The sequence below is a fragment of the Argopecten irradians genome, chromosome 2 (genome assembly GCF_041381155.1).
Source record: "Argopecten irradians isolate NY chromosome 2, Ai_NY, whole genome shotgun sequence".
Classification (NCBI taxonomy): Eukaryota; Metazoa; Mollusca; class Bivalvia; order Pectinida; family Pectinidae; genus Argopecten; species Argopecten irradians.
In genome coordinates, this window is record NC_091135.1 from 521,633 (window position 1) to 549,374 (window position 27,742).

Consider the following 27,742-nt stretch of genomic DNA (forward strand, 5'->3'; position numbering starts at 1 on the left):
AAACCGTAAAATGTCCTTTCGTTTACTTTTAACTATAAGTGTGAATGTTTGGCGACACAGCACGCCCATACCACACTCTTTCAAAAATTATGCACTGACCACGTCATTGCACGCAACCTAAAAGGGACGTAAAGCACTAGAAAGCAAAACCAAACACTACTCCCTCAGTCATTATATATATTAAAGGCTCTTATCGATAAATGTTTTATTCAACAATATACAACGATCCATTTGTTCAAAATAATCAAAATATAGACATAAATGTAGTAGGGGCAGAAAATGCACGACCGACTGGGGTTCAATCCCATAATCCTACGAACACTATACAAGATCTATACCACTTAACCTATCTGGTGGCAAGCGGTCGATCCGATCTGGAACCGTTACACTCTTGCTTTTTTGTTTTAGCTCCAAAGAGTCAGTACACAACCCAGGTTCAGGTGTCTTCCTGCTAAGCGTATCGCAAATGCCTGAACCATGGTTTGATCCCAGGTATCGGATGTAGAAGGAGCGGAAAACCAAAGCATATATTGTACGCTTTAACATTCTGTTATGTAAATCCACAGTTGTGCCCTTCTTATGTATTTAGTTCATTGAACCTCCATTGCTGTTTATATACATTTATCTATAATAATCAATTCCTTTAAGTGTGGGTAGTATCCAGGTACTCCCTAATTATGTTGTAGCAATATTGGTACTGCTCCTGTTAAATATATAGATATAACTTTTAAAACATAAACATGTCAAATAAATAACTTTACATCTTTTACATAAATATATGCAATCTCTTTTACATCGTAAGCTATCGTAAAAACTTTTCCATTCATCATTTTATAATGTGCATTTGTATTGAATATTAAGTAGTCATTTAAAGGTAATTAATTTCACTAGTTTTTCCCAATGATCAATTATATATTATCCATTTTGATATTTGGTGCCATGAAGCTTACGAATAATACGCTTATACTTACAAAGTTGATTAAGAATGACGGACATCTCACAAGAATTTGGCGTGATATCTGAAATATGTCGACCTCTTCATCAGCTTTCATCTGATCTCTGGCATTGCTGATGCAACAGAACAGACCGCTCTGAGAAAAGCCATCGCTGAGACAAAAAATAAGTATGAAGATGAGACAGTATTACAGAATACGAAAGAAAACAGCCATTTAAATAATGGCATTTACTTTAATTCAAAATGAAATAACATATGAAAACATATAGGATTTTAGTTATTTCATAATTATATCATTCCGAACCCATTGATAGCAAAAATCAAGCTCACATAAATACACAATTTAGCTTAATCTTCAACAGTACCTTTGAAATAAAGACATGTTTTAAATGATTGACTTCGTTATTGTTTACGAAATTACGTTTATCAACTCAATGAGCAAAATTGATATTTTTATTATGACTTCTTTAGGCATTTACATTTTTCAATTGGTTATTAAAATAAAACTTCACCAGTTAGAAAACTGAATCCAATAGTAGCATAGCAATTGCAAAAAAAAAAAAAAAAAAAAATTGAAAATATAATCAAATAATAACAGCTCTTATAGAGTAGGAGCAGGTCCCGGAAAAATAACCGTTCTCGCCTCCATCCCTGCCAACCGTTGTCCTTATCTAGGTCGACTCTTACGTCATATCATCAAATTTTTGTTTTTATTATCCCATAAATATGTATGTTTCGTATTGATAAATTCACATAATAGCAGTTGTGTATATGCCTTTCATAGGTTATCTTCAAACTCTCTTAATTCCAATTGTTTTCATTTAGCTTTCGACATTTCAAATAATAACAGTTCTTATAGAGTAGGACCAGGTGTCCCGGAAAAATAACCGTTCTCGCCTCCATCCCTGCCAACCGTTGTCCTTATCTAGGTCGACTCTTACGTCATATCATCAAATTTTTGTTTTTATTATCCCATAACTATGAATGTTTAGTATTGATAAATTCACATAATAGCAGTTGTGTAAATGCCTTTCATAGGTTATCTTCAAACTCTCTTAATTCCAATTGTTTTCATTTAGCTTTCGACACGTCGGACATTATATGGCACGTTTTTGCATAACTAAGAGGAAGTTTTTAAAGTATTATATACAGAACATTGGCTCTATTTTTTGTACTATATCGTATGACAAAAAGACATTGCAAGTCGCGATATGTGATGTTTTTAGCTTCCATAAATGCAGACGAGGAACACAACTGATCTCAACGATACAGAAATCTCAATTCAAATTAGATTATTTCAAGCTGTATCTTACCGACACATGACGACCGTTGTTTTGGTGTCGTCTGATTTACGGCGGCTGTCAACAAGTTTCATCAGCTGGAGTAAACTGGAAGAATCTGGTGGGACGGGCGAGTATACATCCCAACCAGAAAGGTGGAACACTCGAACCATGGCACTAAAACCATGCTGAAAGTTTCAAAAATACCCTTGTATTGCTCTTCATACTGTCATACATTGCTACTAAGCATTATCACTAAGTTAGATTAGATATTTAAAGTTAAAAAAGCAATGCGAAATATATAAGGTTTTAACGATATAAAGATGATAAATTCATATGTGAATTAAAACGAAATGTTAAAACAACGTAGTAAAGTCATTGATGATAAAGAAACGTTTTCAGTTTCGCATCGTTTTAAGGCGATTCCTTTAAAGGCCCACTACCTTTCCGAAACGGATTTTAATTTTTAAAATGGGAATGTAAAACGAGATCGATAATTTTGTAGTGTCGCAAAAGTTATTACCGTTCATGCTACACTCATCATGTTCTGAATACCGCGCGGTTGTTGACTATCACTGCGCCAACAGAGCGAAATGAATTTCCATAGTTATCATATATTACGCAGCAATTCTTGCATATGTTTGGTGTCATTATCTCATATTAGGCGATCAACAAGTATTTTCTTATGTTATTAATGTTTTTAAGAAACGGAAAGGTAGTAGGCCTTTTAATTATCCATATGTACCGATTATTTGTATTTTATAAGTGTGTTTTTTGTGTATTTTGAGTATTTATTTCTTGCATGAGTAAGGTTATCTTTATCAACAATAAAAAGTCAATAAACATGTTATCATTAAAACTCTGTCATTTCAAATTCTACATGGATGATCATATGCCAGATCTACCTCATTTTCGATTAGAACGTCAAGCAAATCAACATTTGCTGTCACTGCGGCTTTGTTTTGTTGTTCCAGAGTAAAGCTACCGACTGATTTTTCCTCATTTTCTTTCGGTAACCAGTTCTAAAATCAAAAGTGAATATAACTTTTTAAAACAATTAGTGCAATGCAGATTAAGATAATCACACACCGGCATGAATATAAGTTTATCAAATGCCATCAGCTAATGAAAATATACTAAATTCATTTCAGTGAAATTACACTTACAATGGCGTCTTCCTGAATAATAACAAGTGTTTGACACTTGTGATCCACAATCATCGTCAAGAGGTCCACTACGGTGTCTTCAAGGGGGCACTGGGTGACAATGTATCCTATGTAAGATGCATACGACTGGAAAATGATGTATAAAATTATTTAGTAATCGGTATCAAAGTGTTTAACACGTATTAAGGATTTATAACACGTAGTCATAGATATGTACTCGGATTGAAATGGGTAGATCACGGTTGATCAATCGGTAAGAACATCCATCTAGTGTTCGGAGGTCCCGGAATAGAACCATCATCAGACCGTCATACAGAAGTGCGCTAACAGGGAATATGCTAATTTCAAACTTTGAAAGGGGAAGAATGTACAGAAATGGTATAGATCAAGGATCGGTAACCAGGTAGCTCAATCGAACTATTATCAAGAGGTCCCTGTCTGGAGTCCCGGTCTGGTCATTTAAACATACTAACATGAACGTATACTGGTAGTCATGCCAACGGCGACACATCAGAGATGCTTGTTCCATTTATTCGGGATTTCTATTTCAATTCAGAATACGCCAGACTTGTTTATATTTAGTTTATAAATAAAATGAATAACATCACTCACAGGAACCAGCACTGCATTGATATAGTCTGTTCTGTCGTTAGCATGTGATGGTAGGCATACTCTGAACTTGTCCACTGAATACAACAAGAAAATACAGATATGATCACTTGTTGTAGCGTATTTCTTTAAAAAGCTTCAATCTGTGTCGTTTGTGCCGGTTTTCTGTCTTAAATGTCCTGACTACTTCGTATGACCGCTTTGTACAATTCGCTTATTATCAATGTAACTCTTATAAAAATATTTAATATTTTGCCATTACCATTAACATTATCTTGTTAATAAAGAATAAATATGCATAGAAAGAACCTTTTGGACTTAGTAAACAATATGAGGACAAATTATATCTCTTAGTTTGTCCTATTTGTGAATGCCAGAAGGAACGACTACGTTCTATACTCGAGGTAAGGTTGCAATGTTATAATTGATATATCACCTGCTAGGACTGACAAGGACCTGTTCTTCATCTTATTGGAGTCCAGTAAGGCTGCTCTATAGTCTTTATAATCATAATGTGGCTTCAAGGATTGTGTCAGCTATACAAAATGAATTTGGTGATTAAACGTTAGATTGATTGCCGAGGGGTAATTCATAAACGTCCAACCCGAGGCTTGGCGATGGTTAGACATTTATGATTCCTCTCAAGGGTTCTGATTCCCTTGATACTCCTTCAAGATATGAAATGGTTATTTTCCCCTATATACAAAGAAAGGATGAGACACAGGTCGCGAAAGAAAATTTTCTAACGCGCCATGGCCACCGGTCCGTCGACTGCATATCAATATTGATGACCTTATCAACAATACAAACCCAGTTACCAACGTATGAGGTAATGAAGTCACGTATATACTTTCGGTTCAAAAGGCTAGCACATGCATCTAATCATACCATAGCATTATATATTGAAAAAGAAATATCTCATTGCTTAAATGGCTGATACTTGCGTTTAACTGGAAAACGGGAAAATTAAACGATAACTTATTTCAATTTTCTCTATCAAAGCCATATTTGGCAAAATCGCGAAAAGAATACCTATATATGAGATAATTTCGCTTTGTATCTGGAGCAGACACATAATGAGATGAGACAAATACTCGGCTCTGGAAACGTCGGGATCAAGTTTAATTAAAGGTCATATATGTGAACGTAGATCTTAACGATGACATAACTAGGATCTTTAGGATCTTTATATAAAACTTGCTCCAGATAAGTTTACCTTGTACTCTTCATTGAGTTTGGACTTATGTGCTGGACCAACATCGGCTAGAACTGCCAGTGTCACGTGGTATGTATCTCTAGGAATCAAGGTGTCTGGCATATCGAAAGCTTCAATCAGGAATTGGTGTACAGCTATGTATTGTTCCTAGAGAATATCAATAAAACATATACTGAAGTACAAACACAGTTTTTAGGATGTAAACAAATTATTAAACTAAATATATTTGAAAACAGAACAATAGCAACACATTTTAGTATTATTGTCATGTTGAGTGCTCCCATCGAACACTTACTTGTTAGCATGAATGAATAATAATAAAGAAATTAAATTGAAAAATAAATGAAAAACGTCAGCACAAACCATGAAGATATACATACACTTTAAGTATCGGTATGTAACTCAGGTGCTTAAAAACACTTACAACTGTTTGAACCATATTGACCCTATTGTTCCGCATTACTTTAACATAATGCATGATGTCAATCCTCCCAAACGCTTTCCCATATTCCAACAGGGCATCTAGTGCTAGGAATGTTCCAGTTCTTCCGGTACCCGAACTAGAAAGACATGTTTAGACACAATCTATCAATTTTAAGTCAAGTTAATAACGTAAAATTAGAAAAGAATTATGAATTATGTTAACTTTGATTGGTTGCTTCGATAATTGGACTCATCTATTTGGATTTTCAAATTATCTAGGGTCTTATAGGACGGTCTACCCTGTATGCATTGTGGTGTGTATTTAAATGTTGTGTCTCCTTGCAATAGGACTTTTGCATTTCCCAACCGATCAAATTTTACTGCCAACGATCAAAACATTCGTCTCTCTCCTTATATACTACTATTTTCATAAAATATATTATTCTAGGCCTAGGGACAGAACCTAGATCCCTTTTCACAATGATGAGCGTTAAACACAAGGCTAAATGTGAGGCAGTGTCAAGGGAGACGTTAGGAAAAAGAGAGTCAGATAGGAAGCAGTGAATAGAAAAAATTCTCTTTAATATTCTAAAATGTACAATTGTAATCGAGTATATAAGCAAACATTTTTTTACATAAATATTTTAATAATATCAACTAAATGTATACATTCTTAAGGATGTACACCTCTGAGAAGTCAAAAATTTTCTTGTATTAAACTTTTTTTCTCACATAGATTTTTGAAAATAGGAGTTCATACCATGCAAGAAAATGGAAGAAAAAACATATGTCGGTATGCTTGTTTTTGAGCTATTGTCACTCAAAGACACCAAGTTGACAAAATCTTTTTGGGATTTTTGCAGTTTTGACCATATACACAAGAGTTTAAAGCCATACTTTCCTAATGAGATGTTTGATATGTATGGAAATTTGAAGAATCTATTTTCCTGTAGTCTTCTTTAAAAATATACAAGTTTTGATTAATAAGACTCATATTTTTTTCTCAGAATAACAACATATGCTACCCCTACCCCTAAATTTTGAGCTAAAAAAATACACCATTTTCAGCCATTTTTGCCAAATTTAACCATTTATAAAAATAGTTGTGGTATTAAACCTTTGTTCATATTTTGCATATCAATAGGGAATGGATTGTTCTTTCTTAATTAGGCAGAAACATGGGGGCAGTGTGCTTACTTTTTTGCCCCATTTGAATGTGTTATTTTCAGTATTTCAGAGTGAAAAATAAAAGTGCTCAAATTACCATTAAATGTAAAAATAAAGTGACAAAAGCGTATCACTTCACGCAATAATGCTCAAATATTTTAGTAAAAAATGGTTCAACTATGGCTCTACTCAAAGAGGAAAAAGACACAATTTCAAAATTGCGGTCAAATTGGCCATTTCTTAAAATCCCTGTATAAAAAAAAATCTACTGAAAATAGAAATGTAATTTTTTGACAAAATTTGCATCTGGCAACTTCTTACAGATATTGATAAAATATATTTGAAAATCTCATAACTTCTTTGATCTTTGTCGAAACGAGACTTCAACGGGACTGAAACCTCAGAAGAATACATCCTTAACTGAAAGTTTGTCAAGAACTAAAAGACTACTTTAATACGTCTTTCACATTGATAATACTTTTTGCACATTGAGAATGATATGCAGTTGTTGAAAAATATTCTATACAATTATAGTATTTTAATGAGATCGATGCATGATTTTATTGACCAAAGAAAAAGTACCGGCCGAGAACGTAGTTCGAAGTTGTTATTTTTTCTTTGGTCAATAAAAACATGCATCGACCGAATTCAAAATGTTTCAATTGTTTTATTGTTTTACTTTAGAGGAAGCTCTTGTGTGAACATCTACATTTGTATTTCAGAATATTTTACCATTAATTAAATGATCATACCAAAGATCCGAGGATTTAGATTCAGTTTTCTTATTAGTCGTGGTTTCTAGATAGAAGATTGGGAATGCATCATCAAACTGATACTGCAGTTTTCCATATTTCTCAACGTCCGATGAACGACTTTATATTACTGTCTTAATACGAGTACCGCTCTTATCATTACATCTTTGTATTTGCAGCTCCGGCGTTGTTTAAAAAAATTCATTTCTCCTCTAGACTACCTGCTGAGAGGCAAGCCTGTCTGTCTATCATTCGCAATGTTTGCTGAAAATGTGTTTCTAACAAAGTCGGCATCATAGAAACGCTTAATTTATTAATTTTATGATGCATGCTGTATTCATACGCTTTTATGACCTTTTTATGGTTCGGGAAGTCCCTATCTATTTATAGACAGATCAGTCAACCAACTTTTTGCAATGAATTTTATCAGTCAATCATTTTTGTTATAGTCAGTCACGTGGTTCATGTGTGTTCCTTTTTAAGTTGACAACTGATTAAGTTACAAAATATAACTTTTATTAATTTCGATTATTTACATCGATAGGAAGTAGTTCAACTGATGAATTGAATATATCGATCCAACATCCTATAACGTCAATATATCAAAGCTTCAACAATAAACTTGATAAACAAAACTCACATATGAAAGAAACTACTCAAAACCAAAACGATAATCATCTACCAAAAAACCCCCAAATATTCTGAATATTTCTAAATGCATCCCTCAAATTTTAAAAATATCGAAACAAAGCGGTTAATGGTTTTTACGATGTTTTTTTAAAACGGATTACCTTGACCTTGATCCGATACCTCTGAAATTCGAAGGGTCCAAAATATCTTCAGTATGTATCCACATGTGAACCTTGTTGAAAATCTATAACGAAATCAAGCTTTGGAAAAGGTGGCAAACTTGCGGACTGACGGACGGACAGACGGATGGATATAGACTGACAGCGAACTTAAAACATTATATAAAATATCAGAGCAATTAAGCAAGGTTATTTACATACCTGCAATGAACAACCATTTTCCCTGTTAAGATATTGACGTAATTCTTTACACGTCGATGGAACACAACAAGTTCATTGGAGTCCGGTGTTCCATGGTCTGGCCACGTAATGAAATGGAACTGGTGGATTTGTCGTGCTGATTTCGTCTGGGGAGGTAAGTGTAGACGCTTTAAATAAATGTCTAAACTCTATTAGTCAAATGAATCTTGAATCTTCTTCCATGATCTGACGTATGGTAATTTTGATAAAAACAATTCTTGTACATTTTATTGTACTTGAACTTTAATTATAAAACACAAGCTCTCGAATCGCGATTCCGGATAATTACGCAAATCGTTTTTGTAAATATATATACCTTCTTGTCTGTAACTGTAAGATCTCGGATGACGTAGAATCCATACGATCGTTCCCGGTCAAGGACGATGTTGAAATGGGATGTTGAAAAAGGCTCTCCCTCATCTGGCCAATACTGTGCACTCTTAGGGTATAGATTTAGAGAAAGCAATATTTCTATTGAAATATTAAAGTATTACCATGCGTGAGGTTATCAAAATCAAATCTTGTACCAATATTGAAAGAAAAATTGGCATGTGTGTGATTGTTACCATCAGGTCCACGGGGCTCACATTTTAATAACCCTTCAGACTTGTCTAGATCATCTTTGTCTTGTTTTCTTGGGAGAAAAATATGCTATATCCATAAAAAAACTTAAAAATTAATTTAATTTTGTGCTTACTTTAAAAAAGTAATTTCAATCATTATGTGTCATTATATATAAATTATTTATCAATTAAAAATCAATTAGACCATGTCTTCGAAAATACCATATGACCAGTTGTTTTCGAAGGTCAAAATTTTCGCGATTTGAAGAGAAAACGAGGAAATAAAAAGCGCTTTTAAATATTCGCTTCCGATGTTTTAAATCATTAGTCAATGTGTCACGGATCAAATTTTCGCGATCATTGCAATGTCCCGTGAAATCGCAAAAATATTATCCCCATGAAAATAACCGGCTATACGATAGTCAAATTTCGATAGTTCGTGTATGGGTTTGGTCAGAAATCCTATTCACTGTAAATGACTTCGACGACTTAACAGTGTACGTTTATGACATACCATTGGTTGTTCTATAAGACTTTGCAACGATACAATTTTGCAAGTGTTCAGCTGCCAAATCATCCGCCAGAAATCATTAATAGTACTAGTCATCGGTCCTATAAAAAAAAACATTTTTATCGTACTTTGAATATTCATAGCATCCGTTGTCTAAAGATTAAAGTATTGAGTTGAGTTGTTTATCTATTAAGTAGAAACTTTTTAAACAGTTCTGTTCAGTGTTACCATACTTTTACCTTGTGATATTTAAACACCACATTTCACATACATACTATGATCATACTTAACTTGTGCTGCAACGTATTTTGAATTTTCTGTTACGCTCTGTAAAATAAGAACACGCATTTAAACAGATTGACAGACTCATTCTTTACAAATTGTGGAATATTCTTTATAAGTTCAATTAGCATTATCGATCACTCATTTTACAAAATAGTCCTTTAAACGCCTAGCGATATTTGACCCAATAGTAAAGGTTCTTGGCAATTTTGAAGTTGGTGGATAGTTTTGATAAAATGTTAAACCTTAAAATTTTAAAATCTTATTTATGAAAAAGATCGTCTGCATTTAATAATACATCAAATCGTCATACAAGAGGTCACCATTTTTTAATAGACAGCCATGCATTATTCTCTAATGCTACCATTTTGATTAGTAATGTTATTTATTGGTGATATTCGGTAAATCCTTTAGTTTGTTTGTTTGATTAATTAATTGATTATTCGTTCAAGATATTACGTAATAATCTAAGTTTGGAAATGGGATATTGGATTTCGTATGCATACAGCATTAAATACAAGACATTTTGAGCGGAGATCTAGTGAAATATAAGATACATGTAACATTTCAACTGCATATTTTTTATTATGTAAACAATAAAATCTAACAAAAAATATCAAGATAATTCATAGGGTTTCGTGAAGACTTGAAGAAAGTTTAATGGTCGATATAATGATATCCTAAATACAAAATTGTACACCGACTCATTCTTAACTCTATTATGCATAGTTACTTTAGATAAATTTTATAGAAATGTTGTCGGTTATTGACTCAAATTCGTAATTGTTCATTGAAATTGACCACGAGTTGACACCAATCGGTTTGTATGACAGGTATTGAAAATAAAGTATACTTATTTTTCAAACAGATCTCTACTTGTAATTTTTAGATGAATGATCACACTTATCTATTGTGGTAAGATAATGTGAGTGCAATGAAAACCCATGGTTTCCGATAACTAGTAGTAAGCAAACTGGTCGCTGACGATGGAAAAAATAAAGAACAATTACACTTTCTCTCCTTTGCACATGTAAGTCTTTAACTCAAAGAATGACTACACTCGAGTATTCCCTCGTCAAGTATTTACTTCACTTAAAACAAATTTGGTCACAGGCACACAATGAAGGAGGATAGGTCAAATGTATGTCCAGACAGTGATTCTAATTTGGGACTTCTGAACATTAACTGGTTCTTTACCGATAGTATTACCTGATCGCCCGTTATCGATCCTGTCTAGAACTACTATACCCCTCCCAATATACTCTATACTACTAGGTAGATTACTGAAGCTTCATTTCGAAAGATTCAGCGTTAAAATGTGCTGCATAAATTCAGCGGTTTTTTTTTATTGACTTCCCTTCTTTACTACCGTTATGACGGCACAAGTGAATTCCAGCGCACTACAGCCAATGACAATCGCTCCAGGGTATATTAACTCGTGACATATACAAACATATTATACGGGTGAAGTCACAGAATATCAAGCGAATAATGTGATAAGAAATATAATTGTGTTATAACAATAATATGATAATAATGTATTACTTACATCAATGTAGTTGGCGTTGATGTAGTCAGAATATCGATCATTTCCAACTTTTTCAAGGATAACCCGAGAATGGTCGTCTGTGTAAAGACATCATTTATGGTAATAATACATTATTTGCATTAATTCAACCATATTTAGAAAAAATATCTAGATACGTAAATATTCCTAAATAAGAACACTTAATAGGTCCATTTTTTTTATACATTTACCCAAGTATCTTCTGCTTGGATTACTGTCTTTGTTTGAAAAAAAAAATACTTACATGTAAACGGTCTCTTTAATCGATTCTTTGGTCTGTTTTGTGGTAACAAGCCGATTTCTTGCGGATGTAATGCTCCAGTTGGTATAGACTATAATTGATAAAAACTGTTATACTACTATAGATATTATAAGTATTACGTTTCCCTAGTAACGCAGCTCACAATTTGATCCATCAGAAGAATAAGTTCACACACATTCTTCATATCATATCAAATCAAATGGAATATTGGATATCATCCATTGTATTTGTACATTATGAATGTCAAATATGAAAATTGTCGATAATTACGACCAGAATCACAATGTAAAGGACGACAGTTGTATCTAAAGAACATTTTCAAAGCGTTTTTTAAATAAGAATTTACTTCATGATTATAAACTTTAAAACAGGGAATATTGTTGGTGTGTTTTTAAAATTCCCTTTATTTTGTATAACAATAAACTCGAACGTAACTAATTGTATACTGTAACAATACAAGATAATTATCATTTAGAAACTATTGTGTCCTCTTCACTGTTACCTTAAATTCGTCCATAAAAGTTTGTGCCTTGTTCTGAAGTTTTGTGTTGACTAACGATTTTAGTTTAGAGACAGGAAAACCCAACTGGATCGGAAGAGGGAATTCCAAGAGATTCCTGTTTAGAGTTCATATATCTATTTTCAGAATCCTTTGACGGCTCTTCTCCTGCTTCTGAAAGTTTGAAATAAGCAATAGAGGAAATGGCATGTTCACCACATTTATTTTGTCTCTCGGAAAGCGAGGCTTGTTTTAGAATTGAACAAAAATACATTTGTTTGAAACTCAGAAGTGGAGTTGTTATCTTCTTACAAAACCAATACTTGGAGTCCTATATATCAAGGTATTCATACCAAATCCAGGAAACTTTTGACTACTGATATACAGGGATATAAAGTTATCAACAGTTCTGGATATATCCTGTTAGTTTGTGCGATACGAAAAAGAGAAACCAGTACAATAAGTATATGATGTAACATGATGTAGAGACCGCAGAACCGTACCAAAAACTGATTCCTGGAAATTCTCTTTTAGGCAGGATATTTCATAGAAAAGGTTAATGATTAGGAGAATGCTGGTTGGAAAATGAGACTGCATTAAGCATTTAAATTTTAATGTGTGGGTTAGGCAATACACGTAGATGTTAAATGTATAAAGAAATTTGTTTAAGTCTGTTTTGTTAGAGGAAAGTGATCAATAGTGCATTAAAAATAGTTAATTTTTGATCCGGAATTCAATGCAAAATGACAGCTCCCACGCAAGTTTAGCAAGATGGTAAATCTTTAAAATTTTCAATTCAGATGTGTAACAGGTAACTGTCTTCGAAATCAGTATTAAAGACCAAGAATTTATAATTGAGAAGGATTAGTGAATGTCTCTTTACACTACTAAACACCACACGAGACGCCTATGAACCGGGAATAAAAAACATTTTTCTTAACAAATACTTGTCTTATCGAGTCAAACGAAACACAAATGTAATGTTAATTCAATTTCACAACGTTTAGTACCTGCTTTACAGACGGAATATTTAGAAGAAATGTCTTAAATTTTCGTTAAAAAATACGAGAGCTCATGAAATGACAGCACGCTTCAGAAAGTAAGACGGTAACCCTCGCATCCGCAAGCTACATTAAAGGTTGCGCTGGTGGATATCAAAGGGAAATCAGTCGTCGCCCAACTTCAAGGTCAGTGCACAAACACAAAAGTTCCTGCGCTGTACTTGCCCAAAACCCAGTGCGACTTATCCTTCTCATATTTTTAGCAATCAATCTAATTACCTGATATAGTACTGTAGATGTTCTTCTCTGTCTCTTCCAGTTCACTATAGATGTTCTTTTGGTTTAGATCCGCGTGGATGACATCGGTATAGGATTCTTCTTTCCTTATATTCAAGCAGCATCTGCGTGAAATAACCACCAACATAGCGTTATCATGTCATGTCAGCAAGAGAATTGTAATCGTTTTACTTCAAATGACCAAAATGTTTGCATTGAACTCTAATAAAAAATAAATGCTTAGAAAATTAATTATGATTACATATACTATTTGAGAGATTGTTATTGTATTTTTTTTTTATTATATCTCGGAAAACTTACATATAATGTACCTGGTGTGTGAAAATGTATACGATTGGCATATAAGATTTTTATTATCTTTTATTGAAGGTAATCTCGCCATGGCAAATAGCTAGGGACATCTCCGATATTCTTTTCCTAATTTCCCCATGACCCATTTATGGTGTTTTGCCTTCCGTTGCACCTCACCCATAAAAGCCCAGATTTCTCGAACTAAAAGGCACTGACTTAAATCAAAGCATAAGTCAGTTCCCCCATTATCTCAAATGTTTGTCAAATATATGTGTTTTAATTCAAGTTAGTTTTGAGAATTCATGGTCTGTACCCTTTGTGTGTGAGAGGTAACTATAATTTTTGTTTTTATCTATTTAATATTTAATATGCAATGATTTTGGCTGGCATTCACCAGTAATAGTCTAAGAGTATATTATGCCGAGTTTGTTTGTTTCCTTCTGTCGATGAACGTACGGTATAGTGAGATACAGTGCAGCACTAACCTAAATTAGAAGGAATCAAATATTAAATTTCTCATTCTCTGTAAAATATTAATTCGCAATCGGAGCATGTAATTCCATACATGTCTTCCAATAATGATCGTTACTTTTTATAGAATTTCGATTAAAATATCACCAACTTAAATGTCTAAAGATATTTATTTACCTTTTCCTAACGACGACTATTGCTTATGACGGCCAACACCGCCACCAGGACCACACCAACGGCGAAACCTACTATTCGCCCTACCGATAGGGACGGGCTATCAGACATCTGTTCTTTTTGTTCTGGTAAATACAAATATAGCATGGAGATAGGTCATTTCAACTAATAGTATATCTTATTACGCCCTTTTTATAAGGCGCTCAAAAAGCGTACTCGACACAATAATGTATTCTCTGCTCTCCCTGTCAATAACATCCTGGCCTTTTTATACAAATATAATATGATTATGTGATTTTTTGACAGCGACAATAAAGAAACCGCATCAAGTTGCCATAACTATTTGTAGCGAAGATGATGAAGTCCTAAAGATATATTTCATGTATCAGAGAACAGCTTTTCAGGCTGATTATTTAAAACATATTATGGATATAAAATAAGAACATTTCACATGTTAGTACACTATGTATGATGAAATCAGTATCAAAATCAATTTAGAATTTCACCAATGCCTTCTCCGTAAAAATTTGTTATTAATGTACCACAGACATCGCTACCCTAAAAGTTTTGAGCCTGTCATATCGGATTTTATACTCACGATTAAATAAATAACGATTAGATTTTTTAAAAATCAATAGTTTTTACATAATTAAATTGCTATATTAACCTAGATGGCGTAATTACCTCCCTTATCATAATGGCTTTTGAAGGGTATATTATTCATTAATATTTTCAACAGATAATATTGACGATTTACTTTTATTAACACAATTCCATTAAAAGATACACTGCGAAAGTATATTTAGTGGAAAATAAACGTACTTGTTCTGCAGAATTCGCCTCCGTACCCTGTATCACATTCAGTACTACAAACACCAGAATCCAGTACACAACTACTGCAATGGCCGCATGTCATATTGCATGAAAAACCGTATAAACCAGCCACACATTCTGTTAATAACAAAATAGGACACTGTAGGAACGACATCAGCAAAAATATCCAAATCTACATAAATGTTTCTACCTCTTGATATCTGAAGGAAAAACAAAAATAAAATAAAATGCTTATGTTGACAACAATCTAAAGCTCCGTTACATGAAATATATATATATTATAAAACGGTAACAAATGCTAGGAATTGCTTTAAAGCATTATTTTTTAAATAGTTCGCTATATAAGACGCAGTTAAGACCATGCAATAAGCTCACTTACTTGTACATTCCCCGCTGTTCTGGTCACATTCACTGCAATTACTAATGCATGGCATAGAACAGTTCGTCCCAAAAAATCCACCGACGCAACCTTCAATGATATAATTGAAAGTAAAAATAAATAATGCAATGAATATCATATTCAGCAATATGTCTAAATCGTACATAACACATTTATTTAGATTCATAAAGCAATTATAAGAAATTCTAGGTGTGAGAAGGTCGGTTTATTGTGAACAGATGTTATGACCCTACATACATTTGATCTAGCAAACAATATACCCAGTCTTACAGCAATAGATAATTATGTATTATCGATTTTGCACAAATGTCTTATAGATATTATTTTCTCAATGACTTTTTTTAAATATAATACTTACCTGAGCAAGATGCTGTGGTTTTATCACAGATTCCATTCTGACAGTTTGCTGGACAGTCGAGTTCACATATTTCACCACGTTTTGTTGGGACGCAGGCTGAATCATTTGTAGTTTATTAGTCCGGTAATCTTATACAAGCTTCAGTTATATGTTTACTTTTCACGTAGTCTCAATTATAGAATTCCACTTATTCTTTTTTACTTTCATTATTTTTTTTAATTTTTTCATGTATTATGTCTTTTCTTATCGTAATTATCATGTATATTTACCAGAAAGAGGGAATTGTCTATATCATTCCTGCTTTACGAGCGAGTTGTTTCACAGAAATCGGCAGTGTCATTAAGGATGATATATCTTTAGCTACCTAGAGTTCATGGTACATCTTAATATATCTTAATATGGAAAAAATAAACAACCTACCTGTGCATTGTCCATTATCTTGTGCACAAACCATATCCCTACAATTATTTGAGCAGTTATATTGGCACATGTCGCCATACTTTCCTATAACGCATTCTGAAACAAAATATTAGCCGATGTCAATATCAGAGAATTCGAAATACACCTGTCTACACAAACCAACAAAATGAAGGCCAATATATACTAAAAACTGTATATATACTACCTTCACAAGACCCGTTGTTTCTCAAACACTTGGTATTCTTGCAATTGTTGGAGCAGTTGATAACACAGAAATCTCCATACTTGCCAGGACTGCAGTCTGAAATTAAAAGAAAGCGTAAATAGACAAGATTAGCCTTACCAAAAAAATAACTTTTGTAATCATCAGTCGATCAAATACATTGTAAATATAATCCAATAACAACTTAATTTGATTATTAATTTCCATTGATATACACTTTTCTTTGACAGTTCTTTAACTACTTTTCCTCGTGACTTTTCCTATTGTTTCACTAGTAAAACTGAATATAATCAATAAATCAAAATTAATAAGATAAGGAAAAAAGTTAGTGTATGTATTTCAAAATCACTCCATATCTCATCTATCATCAACAATCTGTTCAAATTTAATCGTTTATTATTTGAATGTTTTACTTAAGTAAGATAATCTATTCAAAAATTCGTAAATTTATTCTAGGACTTTGTTTTTATGAAATTATTGCGCAGTTATACTAGTCACTTTTTTTTTTCTTTTATATGGGCTATGATGAAGTTCTATGCTAAGCCAATGAAAAAAATTGTTACAAGCAAAATATTACAATAGAAAAAATCACCGGAATATCATGCACATTCATGTGAAAAATGGATTAATTATTGTTGAATTATTCAATACTGTTGCAATGTCCAGAGTCTTGTAAGCACAAACTATCCTTGCAATTCGTAGAGCAATTATATTGGCAGCGATTTCCGTTACGGTTTGTTGGAAACGCATCCTGATATTAGCAAACCATTTAAGTCATGTGATGTAGAAGGATTCTCTACAAAAATTTGCAAAAGAAAAAAAAATGATTTTCATACCTCGAGGAAGTTTAAAAAAAATAAGTGACATCAATCCTTAAACAATTTTGCGAGACTACATTATAATAAAAATAACGCTTAAACTACTATTCTATTGATGTTTATATTCAATGGATAATCATACACAACGTCGACGTCTCTATTGTGACGTCATGGATAACGTCGAGTTTTCGCACCACTTCCTCGGCTCTTGTCTTCATATTAGGTATAAAGAAAAATGCACATGCCAATCAGAAAGTCGAATTTCGTATGAAAAAATGAAAACTAATGATAGTGGTATATACTTTATGATTTTGCAGTTACTGATATCACATATCCTAATTTACTATAAAAGGGTCAAAGTAAGTCTCACCGTAGCAGTATCGCTGTGTCCTTTCACAAAAGCCGTTTCATTTACAAGTTAATTGGACAAATATTAAAAAATAACAATAATCATTCTTACATTAAATATTGTTAGAACAATGATTTTGTCGCACTAATTTCAAATATTTATATTTATGTTTTTAATTGCATAGTTAGTCTTTTTACATCTGAAATTTGCAGAACTGATCTGGAAAAGGTATTTTATTAATAGTATCCGATTTAAAGGAAATTTTTCCACCTTTTTTTTATAATTAATTGCTTGTTGAGAAACTTGTAAACAATGTGCAGCTCATAAAGTATTATTTTCGGATACTCTTTTTATCCTTATTTATACATTGAGATCTACTTCCAAATATTCTTGTGATTTGCCTCGGTTAATCTTCAAAACGATATAATGTAGCTTAATGCAACCATGATATAAAGTTTCCTTTTATTTCACTTAGTTGATGTCAATATCTTTCAAAATGAAGTATTACCAGAGACTTACCGTAGCAGTTCCCTGTGTTCTTTTCACATAACGTCTCATTACAAGTAAACTGGACAGGTCTGGTCACATTTATCGCTATATGTTCCTGGGACACATTCTGTAAACATTTATTTAACACCTCGTATTCTGTTTAATCAAGATGGGCAGTTTTTTGAAAAGAATAATATATTATTTGTATTACATTTTTTCATAATATTTCTTTCTGTTTATAATGACAATAAAAAATCGTACACTACCTGCCTCTCAATGTGGATTACTGTACAATAAAAAGGCAATTATCTCTATGTGATCTTTTGAGTGCATGCATTTAATTCTCCACAGAACAAAGCTCCACTGAACTACAAACTACATAATTTACTGTACCACTGGTTGTGAAATTTAACATGCATGTCCATATTCTAACATATTGGGTAACATGCATGATAATGACCTAGTTTATACTATTATATCAAGGTAGTACAATATACTGTACTCATCCAAATGTATGAAACTTTATCTTGAAATATATATAAGAAAGAGAAGACATCAATATGAAATTCAGTATAATTTTTGAATCAATAAGGGAACTATAGAGTAATACATGTCGTTTGTGTCCCGAATCTGTTGGGGTAAACCATTTTTAAAAGAAAATTAATTATTACTTCAAAAATATTATAACGGTTCATTTCATAAAAAAATATTCATGACACAGATATACATTCTGAATACGTATAGTGGGTGTTTTATTGTGTCCTTAATTATCGATAATAAAAACGTTGTGATTTAGTGTGAAACGATTCATACCAAAACAGTCTCCACCATCCTTCTGACAACGATTATCTTTACAATTCGAAGGACAATCAGGGTTGCAGAAGTCACCATATTTTCCTGTTTCACAATCTGAAAAAAAACCCAATATAATGAAATGAATATTACTATAGATAACAATTATCCTGAATTTAACAAGTATTAGTGACAAGTTGATTAATTTAATTTTTTAGCGATAAAAACTACAGTTTTGAAACATAAATGTTACTTTCAATATTGTTGGTACATTAATTGCATTCATAGAAATTAATTATTTAAAGTTTGTTAATATATTAGTATTGAGTGCAATACCTTTATTTGAAACGCTACATTCGTTCATTTCTTTATTGTGAAAATAATAATGACACATGATACAATATTCATAGTAATTCTTCCTTCTTTTATATTTGATACTTTTTAGTGTTCTGGTGGAAATGTGCTTTTTTCTTCGATAAATAAAAATATATCAAACCACACAAGTACCAAACGATCATCATTTAAACCTTTATATATGTAATCTAAGTTTGACTCATAATTAATTTAATGTTTTCTTTGTTCAACGATGACTAAGTTGATATCAATTACTTACAGAAACACACTCCTGTCTTGGGGTTACAGTTCCCGCCATAACACGATCCTTGGCACATATTGTTACAGTCGTCATTTCCTGGACCATAACGCCCCACTATACATCCTGTGTCAAAATACAAATTTATCACAAATCATTTATAAGAAGATTATCGGGAAAAACTAGTATTACATCATCGAGAAAAACATTCTATGAAGATTAGAGAGACAGCGACGCTAAACTTCACAAGCTACACAGTCAACCACAGTGTACCGTTATTCAATTCTTATGATAAACATCGAAGGACCAAACTACCGTCTCATCTCTGGTATCACACGGAGCCTTCAATTCTGGTACGAAATCTTCTAGACGTTGTTATAATGAAAACGATATTAACCTCTATAAGATCTTGGTTTTTTTTTTTAATTTGAGAAATTAACTTTTAAACGCGATATATATGATAAATAACAGTCACACATTACGGGACCTGTTTATCCCATATACCTTATACTTTATATTTATACCGTGAGGATCATCTGTTTCTTGGCTACCTTCAGGTTAACTTAACTTATACTGCATTATAATATCGTCCCGTAATAAAATGTAGTGCGTAATTAGAGAGCCAATATTCTTTTGGTTGATATTTACAAAGCACATACATGTCATCCGGCCGATATAAAAAAAAAAACAACTAAAATTTGGCTTGATATTTTGTCTCTACTGCATGTCGCACTTTAGTTTTAAACAAGGGGGAGATAATCTAGTAAAGAACTCTGCTGAGAAAGTCTTATCAGCAACTGGTGACCAGTCTAGTCATGCAGTAAATGCAATACATTTTCAAAAGAGGAAAGCGCTATGAATAGTAATCCGATGTTGAAAGCTATTCATAATCAAGATTGGTAGGAGTTGAACAGTGAGGGGCACTGGGATGGATAACCAACTGCTATGGAATTATCGCGTGATTTTTCTTTTGTGAAACAATCATAATTATACAGGGTAAATAATCTCATATAGAGGTCGGTTGAGAGGTAAATGTGATCCGACTAATGAACTAGCTCTCTATTGCTAGGCTGTGAGTTCGAAGCCCACATGGGAAAGTTACCAGGTACTGATTATAGGTCGTTTTTTTTCTGGAATAGTCCTGTTTTCCTCCTCCCTCTAAACCCTCTTTGTCCCTAAATTGATAGGACGCATTACGATATAAACCTAAACCGTCTGTTTAACTTTCTATTGATCTACGATTATATAAGAATGACGCTTATGTTTAAGGACTAGGGTACTCGCACGTGCCATGTTAATTGTCATAATGGAATTGAATATCTGCGAAAGCGCTGATAGACATAACATGGATAGTATGTTATGCATACAATATAACTAAAAAAAAACAACATAAGAAAACATATTAATGTTATAATGATGTTTTCTTATTTAAACGATTTTTTTGCTGTGTTTGTAATCCATCCCTCTAACAGCGCTTTCGCAGACATCCAATTTCATCCTGACAACACGATTACGTGGAATTTCTCTAGTCCCTACCGGGGACTTTGTCGCGTCTTCGATTTTTTTCTGTCGATAATATATATGGACCTTAAAATGCGTAAATTATATACATTGTCTGAGAAACACGAAATAACCCTATTTGGGCATCGAATGAATTCACGATCTACGGCACCTAATCGCCTAGCCAAACATACATGTGGCTTAAATCACTGTGTCATATCCACGTCCTCAACAAATAGAATAATGAAAAAAACAGTTTCAATAGCTAAGTATTCGGTCAGATATCCTGACAAATCGTCAATTATATCATTTATACATTTGCACACAGACGATAATGCACATCAACGGAGTCCAAATTGGAAAGGATATTCCAATCCAACTTTCGGAGCAACAACTCCCCACCTAGTGTATATGATGCAGTGTGAAACTACCGAATGTTTCAAATTTCCAATCGGAAATATTCTAGGTTATACTAATTTGTCAAAATGATTTACCAGTCTGAAAGGATGACAAATATTTATAAAAAAACATGTATATAATATTGCGTTTATTGTTTATTGAAGAACTTCCCTCCTCTCATCAGAATATTACAAAGATTAAAAAAAATTAGAACTTCCAATTCTATTAAAATATCGACAAATGAAAACAAAATCAACGATTTTTTCACATTTCGTTTTCATTATATCTTGAAATACTATTTAAATTATAGGTGTAGTCTACAACGTTAATGTTATTTGCTTTCAAATAATGTTCAAAATTAATATACTGTGTTTGCGTTTTAATTCAAACAGAAGATATTTCAATTTAAAAGTATAGTTCTACTTACCAAATACCATCACTTCACATAATTCCAGAATGGCGTTATTACTGTACCAGAATCGTCGTTTTGGATTATTTCGATAGTTGTAAACGGTGACATACCGAGCTACAAACGGGCACTGGTGTTCTTTATTTAGTTGTACGTCTGCTTCGTTGATACTTTGGTCCTCGTAACATAGAACGCCTTGTGCCGGGCTGTCTGTCGTGTTGGATAAGTAGAGCTGATAACCGCCAAATCTCTGTTTGGAACCAGCTTTAACGAAAAAAATCAATATGATTCATTGTATCATAATTGATATCAATGTAACAAAAATACGTGTATGTAGAATTATTCAGAATTTATGTTGTATTTGAAATATTCACTATATTACAAATTTAATTGTAATGAAATTTTATTAATTTTGCAGCTTTTGTTGTCATGGTAACTATCCGAATGTATACATATTAAGCGAAACGGTCATGTTTTGCCTAATTCTTCATATTTTTTGTCTAATAAGCAATCTTAGATAAACTTCATATTTGCTGATAAAATTTAAGTACTTAAATTACATGTTCAGGAGAAACATAAAGTTCAAGTGTGCGCCTTCTAGATGAAAAACTTGGACAAAAATGAAAAAAATCCCCATTGTCATAGCATATGCATGTTTAGGAGGCTTTCGGTTTCATCTTCAATGTTAAGAAGATCATTTATCAATTGATAAATTGCTAATGCTTCCTTCCAAGTTCCCTACTCCGGCCATCGCAATATTCGTTCTTAGGCTATGTTCATGCTGTCTGGGCGAGAATTCATGAGAACAAGTTCTCGCTCTACCCTTAGATAAGAAAAGTTCAAGGGTGCGCTTTCACAACCATCATGCCTATGTATCAAAGATGTACACGATATATGAAATTCAATTATTTAACCACTAAAAACAGGTTTAAGAATTACGGGTGGTGGGACCTAAAAGGTCCCAAACAGTACATAGTCCTTTCATAGTTGTTGAAAGGAAGTAGTATTAGTTATTATTGTCTTTGGCCACTGGACAAATCACAGATGTCTCAAGAAAACGGTACATGGAGCATGTATGGCATGTATGGTCACCTTTAAATAACAAGAATTCTTTAACATGTTTGTATCTTTTTGTTCTTTGAGCCTCAATGTATCACACAAACAAACAGCAGGATGCTGCTTATCGGCTTTAATGATGCGACTCGTGTCGTTTTTTTAATGAAAGTGTAAATACAGTTTTCGGGAATAATAGTACATCTATTCATAAAAAAGGGTGACAAGATAACAATATGGATTCCATCCGAAATATAAATTCCTGAATACTTAAGTTTGTCTTTGCTAACCACTCTGACTTCTTCAGACTCCAATATGGAAACTTGGGATTTAATTGTAATTTACACTTACTTCTATAAATTATCTGTATTCTGTTAATGGTCATTAACTGTTGGAGATCAACACGCCACCAGGCCGTTTTATGTCCCTCACCAGAAGTATGAGTACAGCATCCAGCCGATGATTCTGTACATCCGTCCACAACGTTGCTAGCTGCCCAATTACCTCCAAAATCACTGCTCTGAGAAGTTGGTTTTCTCCAGGCGACGTTTGCTTAAATGTTTAAATATAGCTACGTGTATTACGCATCAATAACAATTTGCATATTTCGTGTTTTGTATTATACTTTTTTTTTCATAGTTGCAAGGGAGTTGTCGCTAAGAATCAAAATAATGATCGATTTCGAGTTATCGAGAGCTCCACAAACAAAGTTTATATAGCAAACTAAAAGGGCTACGGATACATAATTGTGACTTATGTTTTCATAGTTCGTAACAGCTGTTCAAAGAAACACAAAATTTATAGTTACAGTGCCGCTGACGACCGCCTCTATCTTCGTATTAACAGGACCATTTTCGATTATACGGTTTGACTTGTTGGGTCTAGTTGTTCATTTATGTATTAAAGACGGACCTGGGGATTTTTATATTTTTCAGACGAGCCTTGATAAAGCCCTCACAGGCCTGTATCAAAAACTGCAGGATATATACTTGAACCAATAACTTTAACAAACGGTCGAGCCGGTTGTTCAGAATAAAAGAAAACTGCATAGGACTATATTATTTTCTTAAAGACTAAATGTTGAGAGCTTATCAATTAATTACACCATACCAACATCTCATGTTTAAAATAAACAAACAGAAGAAATTGGCGAAAGTGCCCAAAACATGTAGTGATTTTTCTTCGTATACCCATGCGCGGAAACACCATGTTTGATATACCAAACTGCGGTCATGATTCACGTTAACAAAATAGATATCAACAGGTAAATGTGAAATGGAAAATGATAACGAACGAGTATGATAAAACTAAATGCACCTTTCTTTGAAGTATTTAAGATGCGTTATTTTTATTTTAAAACAAGAAATATGTAAATATTTAAAATTTAGATATGTCAAATTTGAATCAAAACGCTTTGTGTACAGTGTATATGAATGTTATTTTCGTTTCTCGTTCGAAAAGTAACCAATTCGAGAGATCCGTTTTGCGTGTAGACGAATCGATGAAGAATAGAAAAACTCGTTATATGTAAAATCCAGGATATCATCGTAATTTCAAAATCGTTTGTAATTTATAAATGATCTTTTATTCTAATACTGAGAAATAGTTATATTATTAGCTTATATTAAGCAACAGTCATATATGATTTTATATCAGTTGCAGCACGTACGCTACCAAACACCCACTCTCCTTGGGCTGACGGTAATTCGAGTGGTCTAACGTTAAGGTTTTATGAAATTTCCATAGTTTACTGTCACCAAAATCTAATACTAAGATAAAAAAAAGTCATGTGTTTAATGGTTTGACGCAAACAAATCAATTTACCACATTTTTTTATGTTCTGCAAAACATTATCTGGGAAGCCACAACACATTTGTTACATTTTGGATATATGCAGTGGGTATTAACAATTTCTGAACACGCCACAATTTAAGATGTTTAGACGTTTTCATCATCGTAATAGGGAAAATGGTCATGCTTCACAAATTCATATGGGGAAGTGTATATTTATGAACTTGAACAGGAAGTTTAACATTAATGTATGCAAACCGTGACGTGATGTCACAGGTAAAATATCCACAGGTAAAATGTAAGTACATAGAGCGTAACCTGAACTTAGAACTGGGTACAGAGATCATAATCTGAACTATCACAAAAACGAAGGACGTCTGTTATCAGATATATGTGTGATGTGATAATCCATTGACTGTACACCTCAAAACTAACATCCTCATAACTTTCACAAAAGTATACAAAGTATTCTGTAATAATCACTACAATTTCCATTAGTATTAATGTTTAATGGTAATATTTGTTTGACACCATGATCAAATTAAGAAATATGTTCTGATTTTCTGATACAATAATGATTTTGAAAAGCTAAAACTGATTTCGGCTTTAACAAAAACTTTATTAATTAACCCAAATTGTTCCAAAGCATCACAACCCTTAGGCTTACATTGGATTCCAATGCAAAATATTATTGGTAACATACCGTGTTATCATGAACCTTTCATTATTTCTTTTCATGTGATATATTTTACGGTGTTAAACAAAACAGCGATAACCATGAAATACGTTACTTAATAATGAATATCATGTCATTCAACAAACAATTTGTGAAGGTTCTTTTTTTCAGTACAATAAAAAAGTACATTTTGGGAAACATATAAAAGTTCAATATATTATTTATAATACAAAAAATGTTATACACAAACAGAAGAGTGTAAATACACACTTGGTATCTACTCCCCCAACACACGTCCACCCTCACACAGCATCCACACACATACGCACACATACATATATATATTTGTACATTCTCACACAATATGTATTACTTTGTAAATCATAATGTATTCTGTATGTACCAATGTTATACTTTAATAATGGACAAGCAAAAATATTTTCTATCTATCTTCAGATAAAATAAGATAAAGTTTTGATCGTTTTGTACCCGGTCTATATCTAATTAACATAATTCTGTACTTACCTTCTGAAGAGACCTTGCTGAAGGTACAAAGTAACAAGAGAATTACTTCTCCTCCCCACACTAACTTTCTCCTGGCCATTCTGGGGGTAATGGCGACATAACACAGACAAGGAAGTAAATATCAATATTTGGAAATTGACAAGTACAAGGTAAATATGTATCGTTAGTCGTGTTCTGTCGACCAGAACTACTGCTCGTAGTGTATATAGTACGTGCTCATCCGACAATGACGGTATTGTATATAATGTTAAACTATTTTAAAATAATAGTTACTGTATAAAGGTCAACATTTTGTGTACACATGCATATATATTAATTACAACATTAACAAAGAAGCGAGCTTTGCTAATGTGATATCTAGAACGTGTTTGGTTTATGTCCTAAATACATATGTAATAAAATAACATTTATTTGCAGCCTGTTTAGGAGCCATTGATACCCAATAGCACGGTCTCCAGCTCATCTTCTCAGTAAATGATTAAGGTCATAATGCATGTATTACTGACTATACTGAATTGTATTTGTCATGCGACTGGTATTGCGTAAAGTTATACAGTTACAGTAATCAAATATTGAATGATCTGTATTAAATTTATTCATTATATCCTTTGATTTTGGTATTTGTTCGGTCTATCTTTTTGCATATACACAAAAATATGTGAGTTTGCTGAAAATTTGTTGAGTAACAATTTTCACAAATAAATCTGGGTCCATTTTGTCAGTCGCCATCACACCTTACCAAGCTAGAGTATATTGACAAGCTAAAATGTAAGTCATTTCAATAATAAGGGCCGCGGAAAAACATGCCAGTTATTACTATAAGTGGAGAAAAGTCAGAGTTCCTGGAGAAAAAATGCTTACCTACTAGGAGTGCATTTAGATTACAACTCGAAACCTACATGTTTAGGAAGATGGCGTGATACCATTATTGAAAAAAAAACACTTTTATATGTAGATTTATAAACAACATATCGTGCACTAAGAGATCGTACATGGTTGTGATTCGTTAAAAAGGAACAGAGACTCCTACATGAATGAAACTTTCAAATAACGAGACACACTATACATATATCTGCATGTTCATATAATAAACATCGGGAATCCCAATGTCAATGGGTGAGCCAGTGAGTCGAAGGTATGCGAGGGGGTTGTAGGTATGGAAGGATTCTGAGCTAACGAATGAGCCGATAAAGGGCGAGTGGGTGTGTAGTGAAGAGATAAAAGAGAATACAATTTACACAAAGGTGTCAAAGAGAACAGAGATTCGAGAACCAGAATACTGTTTTAAGTGTTCAGTCGTTATAAAATATGTTTGCTTCTTAGAACGTCGAAGGAAATTGATCTTGTCGTTTTTCTAACGACCCTAAATAATGTAAAACCTAAAAAATTCCCTTGATATACCCAACGCTCTGAATTGCATGTATAAAAGTTTCGTTCCTTTCTATATCGAGCAGATAAGACCGCCTTTGCCATTTTGAAACACGAAGAACGTCTTTTACTATGGAGAGGTGATCGTTCAGCCGACAATCAAGATCATGTAAAATTGTATGTTATTCCTTTTCTGTACGACTACCATTAG

At 33.0% G+C, this 27,742-nt stretch overlaps 2 protein-coding genes across 2 annotated transcripts; both read right to left on the reverse strand.

Annotated features, from left to right (window-relative positions):
- Positions 1 to 423: 423 nt before the first annotated feature.
- Positions 424 to 17,493, reverse strand: LOC138313947 (receptor-type tyrosine-protein phosphatase epsilon-like). The gene is given in 25 exon segments (XM_069254178.1): positions 424 to 703; positions 972 to 1,107; positions 2,269 to 2,423; positions 3,141 to 3,257; positions 3,402 to 3,527; positions 4,014 to 4,087; positions 4,447 to 4,546; positions 5,227 to 5,373; positions 5,651 to 5,786; positions 8,579 to 8,724; positions 8,934 to 9,056; positions 9,695 to 9,794; positions 9,984 to 10,018; positions 11,523 to 11,599; positions 11,785 to 11,872; positions 12,305 to 12,385; positions 12,387 to 12,463; positions 13,582 to 13,723; positions 14,563 to 14,660; positions 15,358 to 15,486; positions 15,749 to 15,838; positions 16,128 to 16,223; positions 16,548 to 16,643; positions 16,753 to 16,848; positions 17,422 to 17,493. Coding segments are annotated over 23 exon segments (2,403 nt in total). The 5' UTR covers positions 16,618 to 16,643; positions 16,753 to 16,848; positions 17,422 to 17,493; the 3' UTR covers positions 424 to 643.
- A 1,696-nt stretch (positions 17,494 to 19,189) lies between these two features.
- Positions 19,190 to 26,360, reverse strand: LOC138313076 (fucolectin-3-like). The gene is made up of 5 exons (XM_069253728.1): positions 26,164 to 26,360; positions 23,523 to 23,723; positions 22,137 to 22,382; positions 19,832 to 19,936; positions 19,190 to 19,335 (listed from the first exon to the last, which is right to left on the reverse strand). Exons 1-5 carry the CDS (start codon positions 26,240 to 26,242, stop codon positions 19,190 to 19,192), a joined length of 777 nt encoding a protein of 258 aa, XP_069109829.1. The 5' UTR covers positions 26,243 to 26,360.
- Positions 26,361 to 27,742: the final 1,382 nt, after the last annotated feature.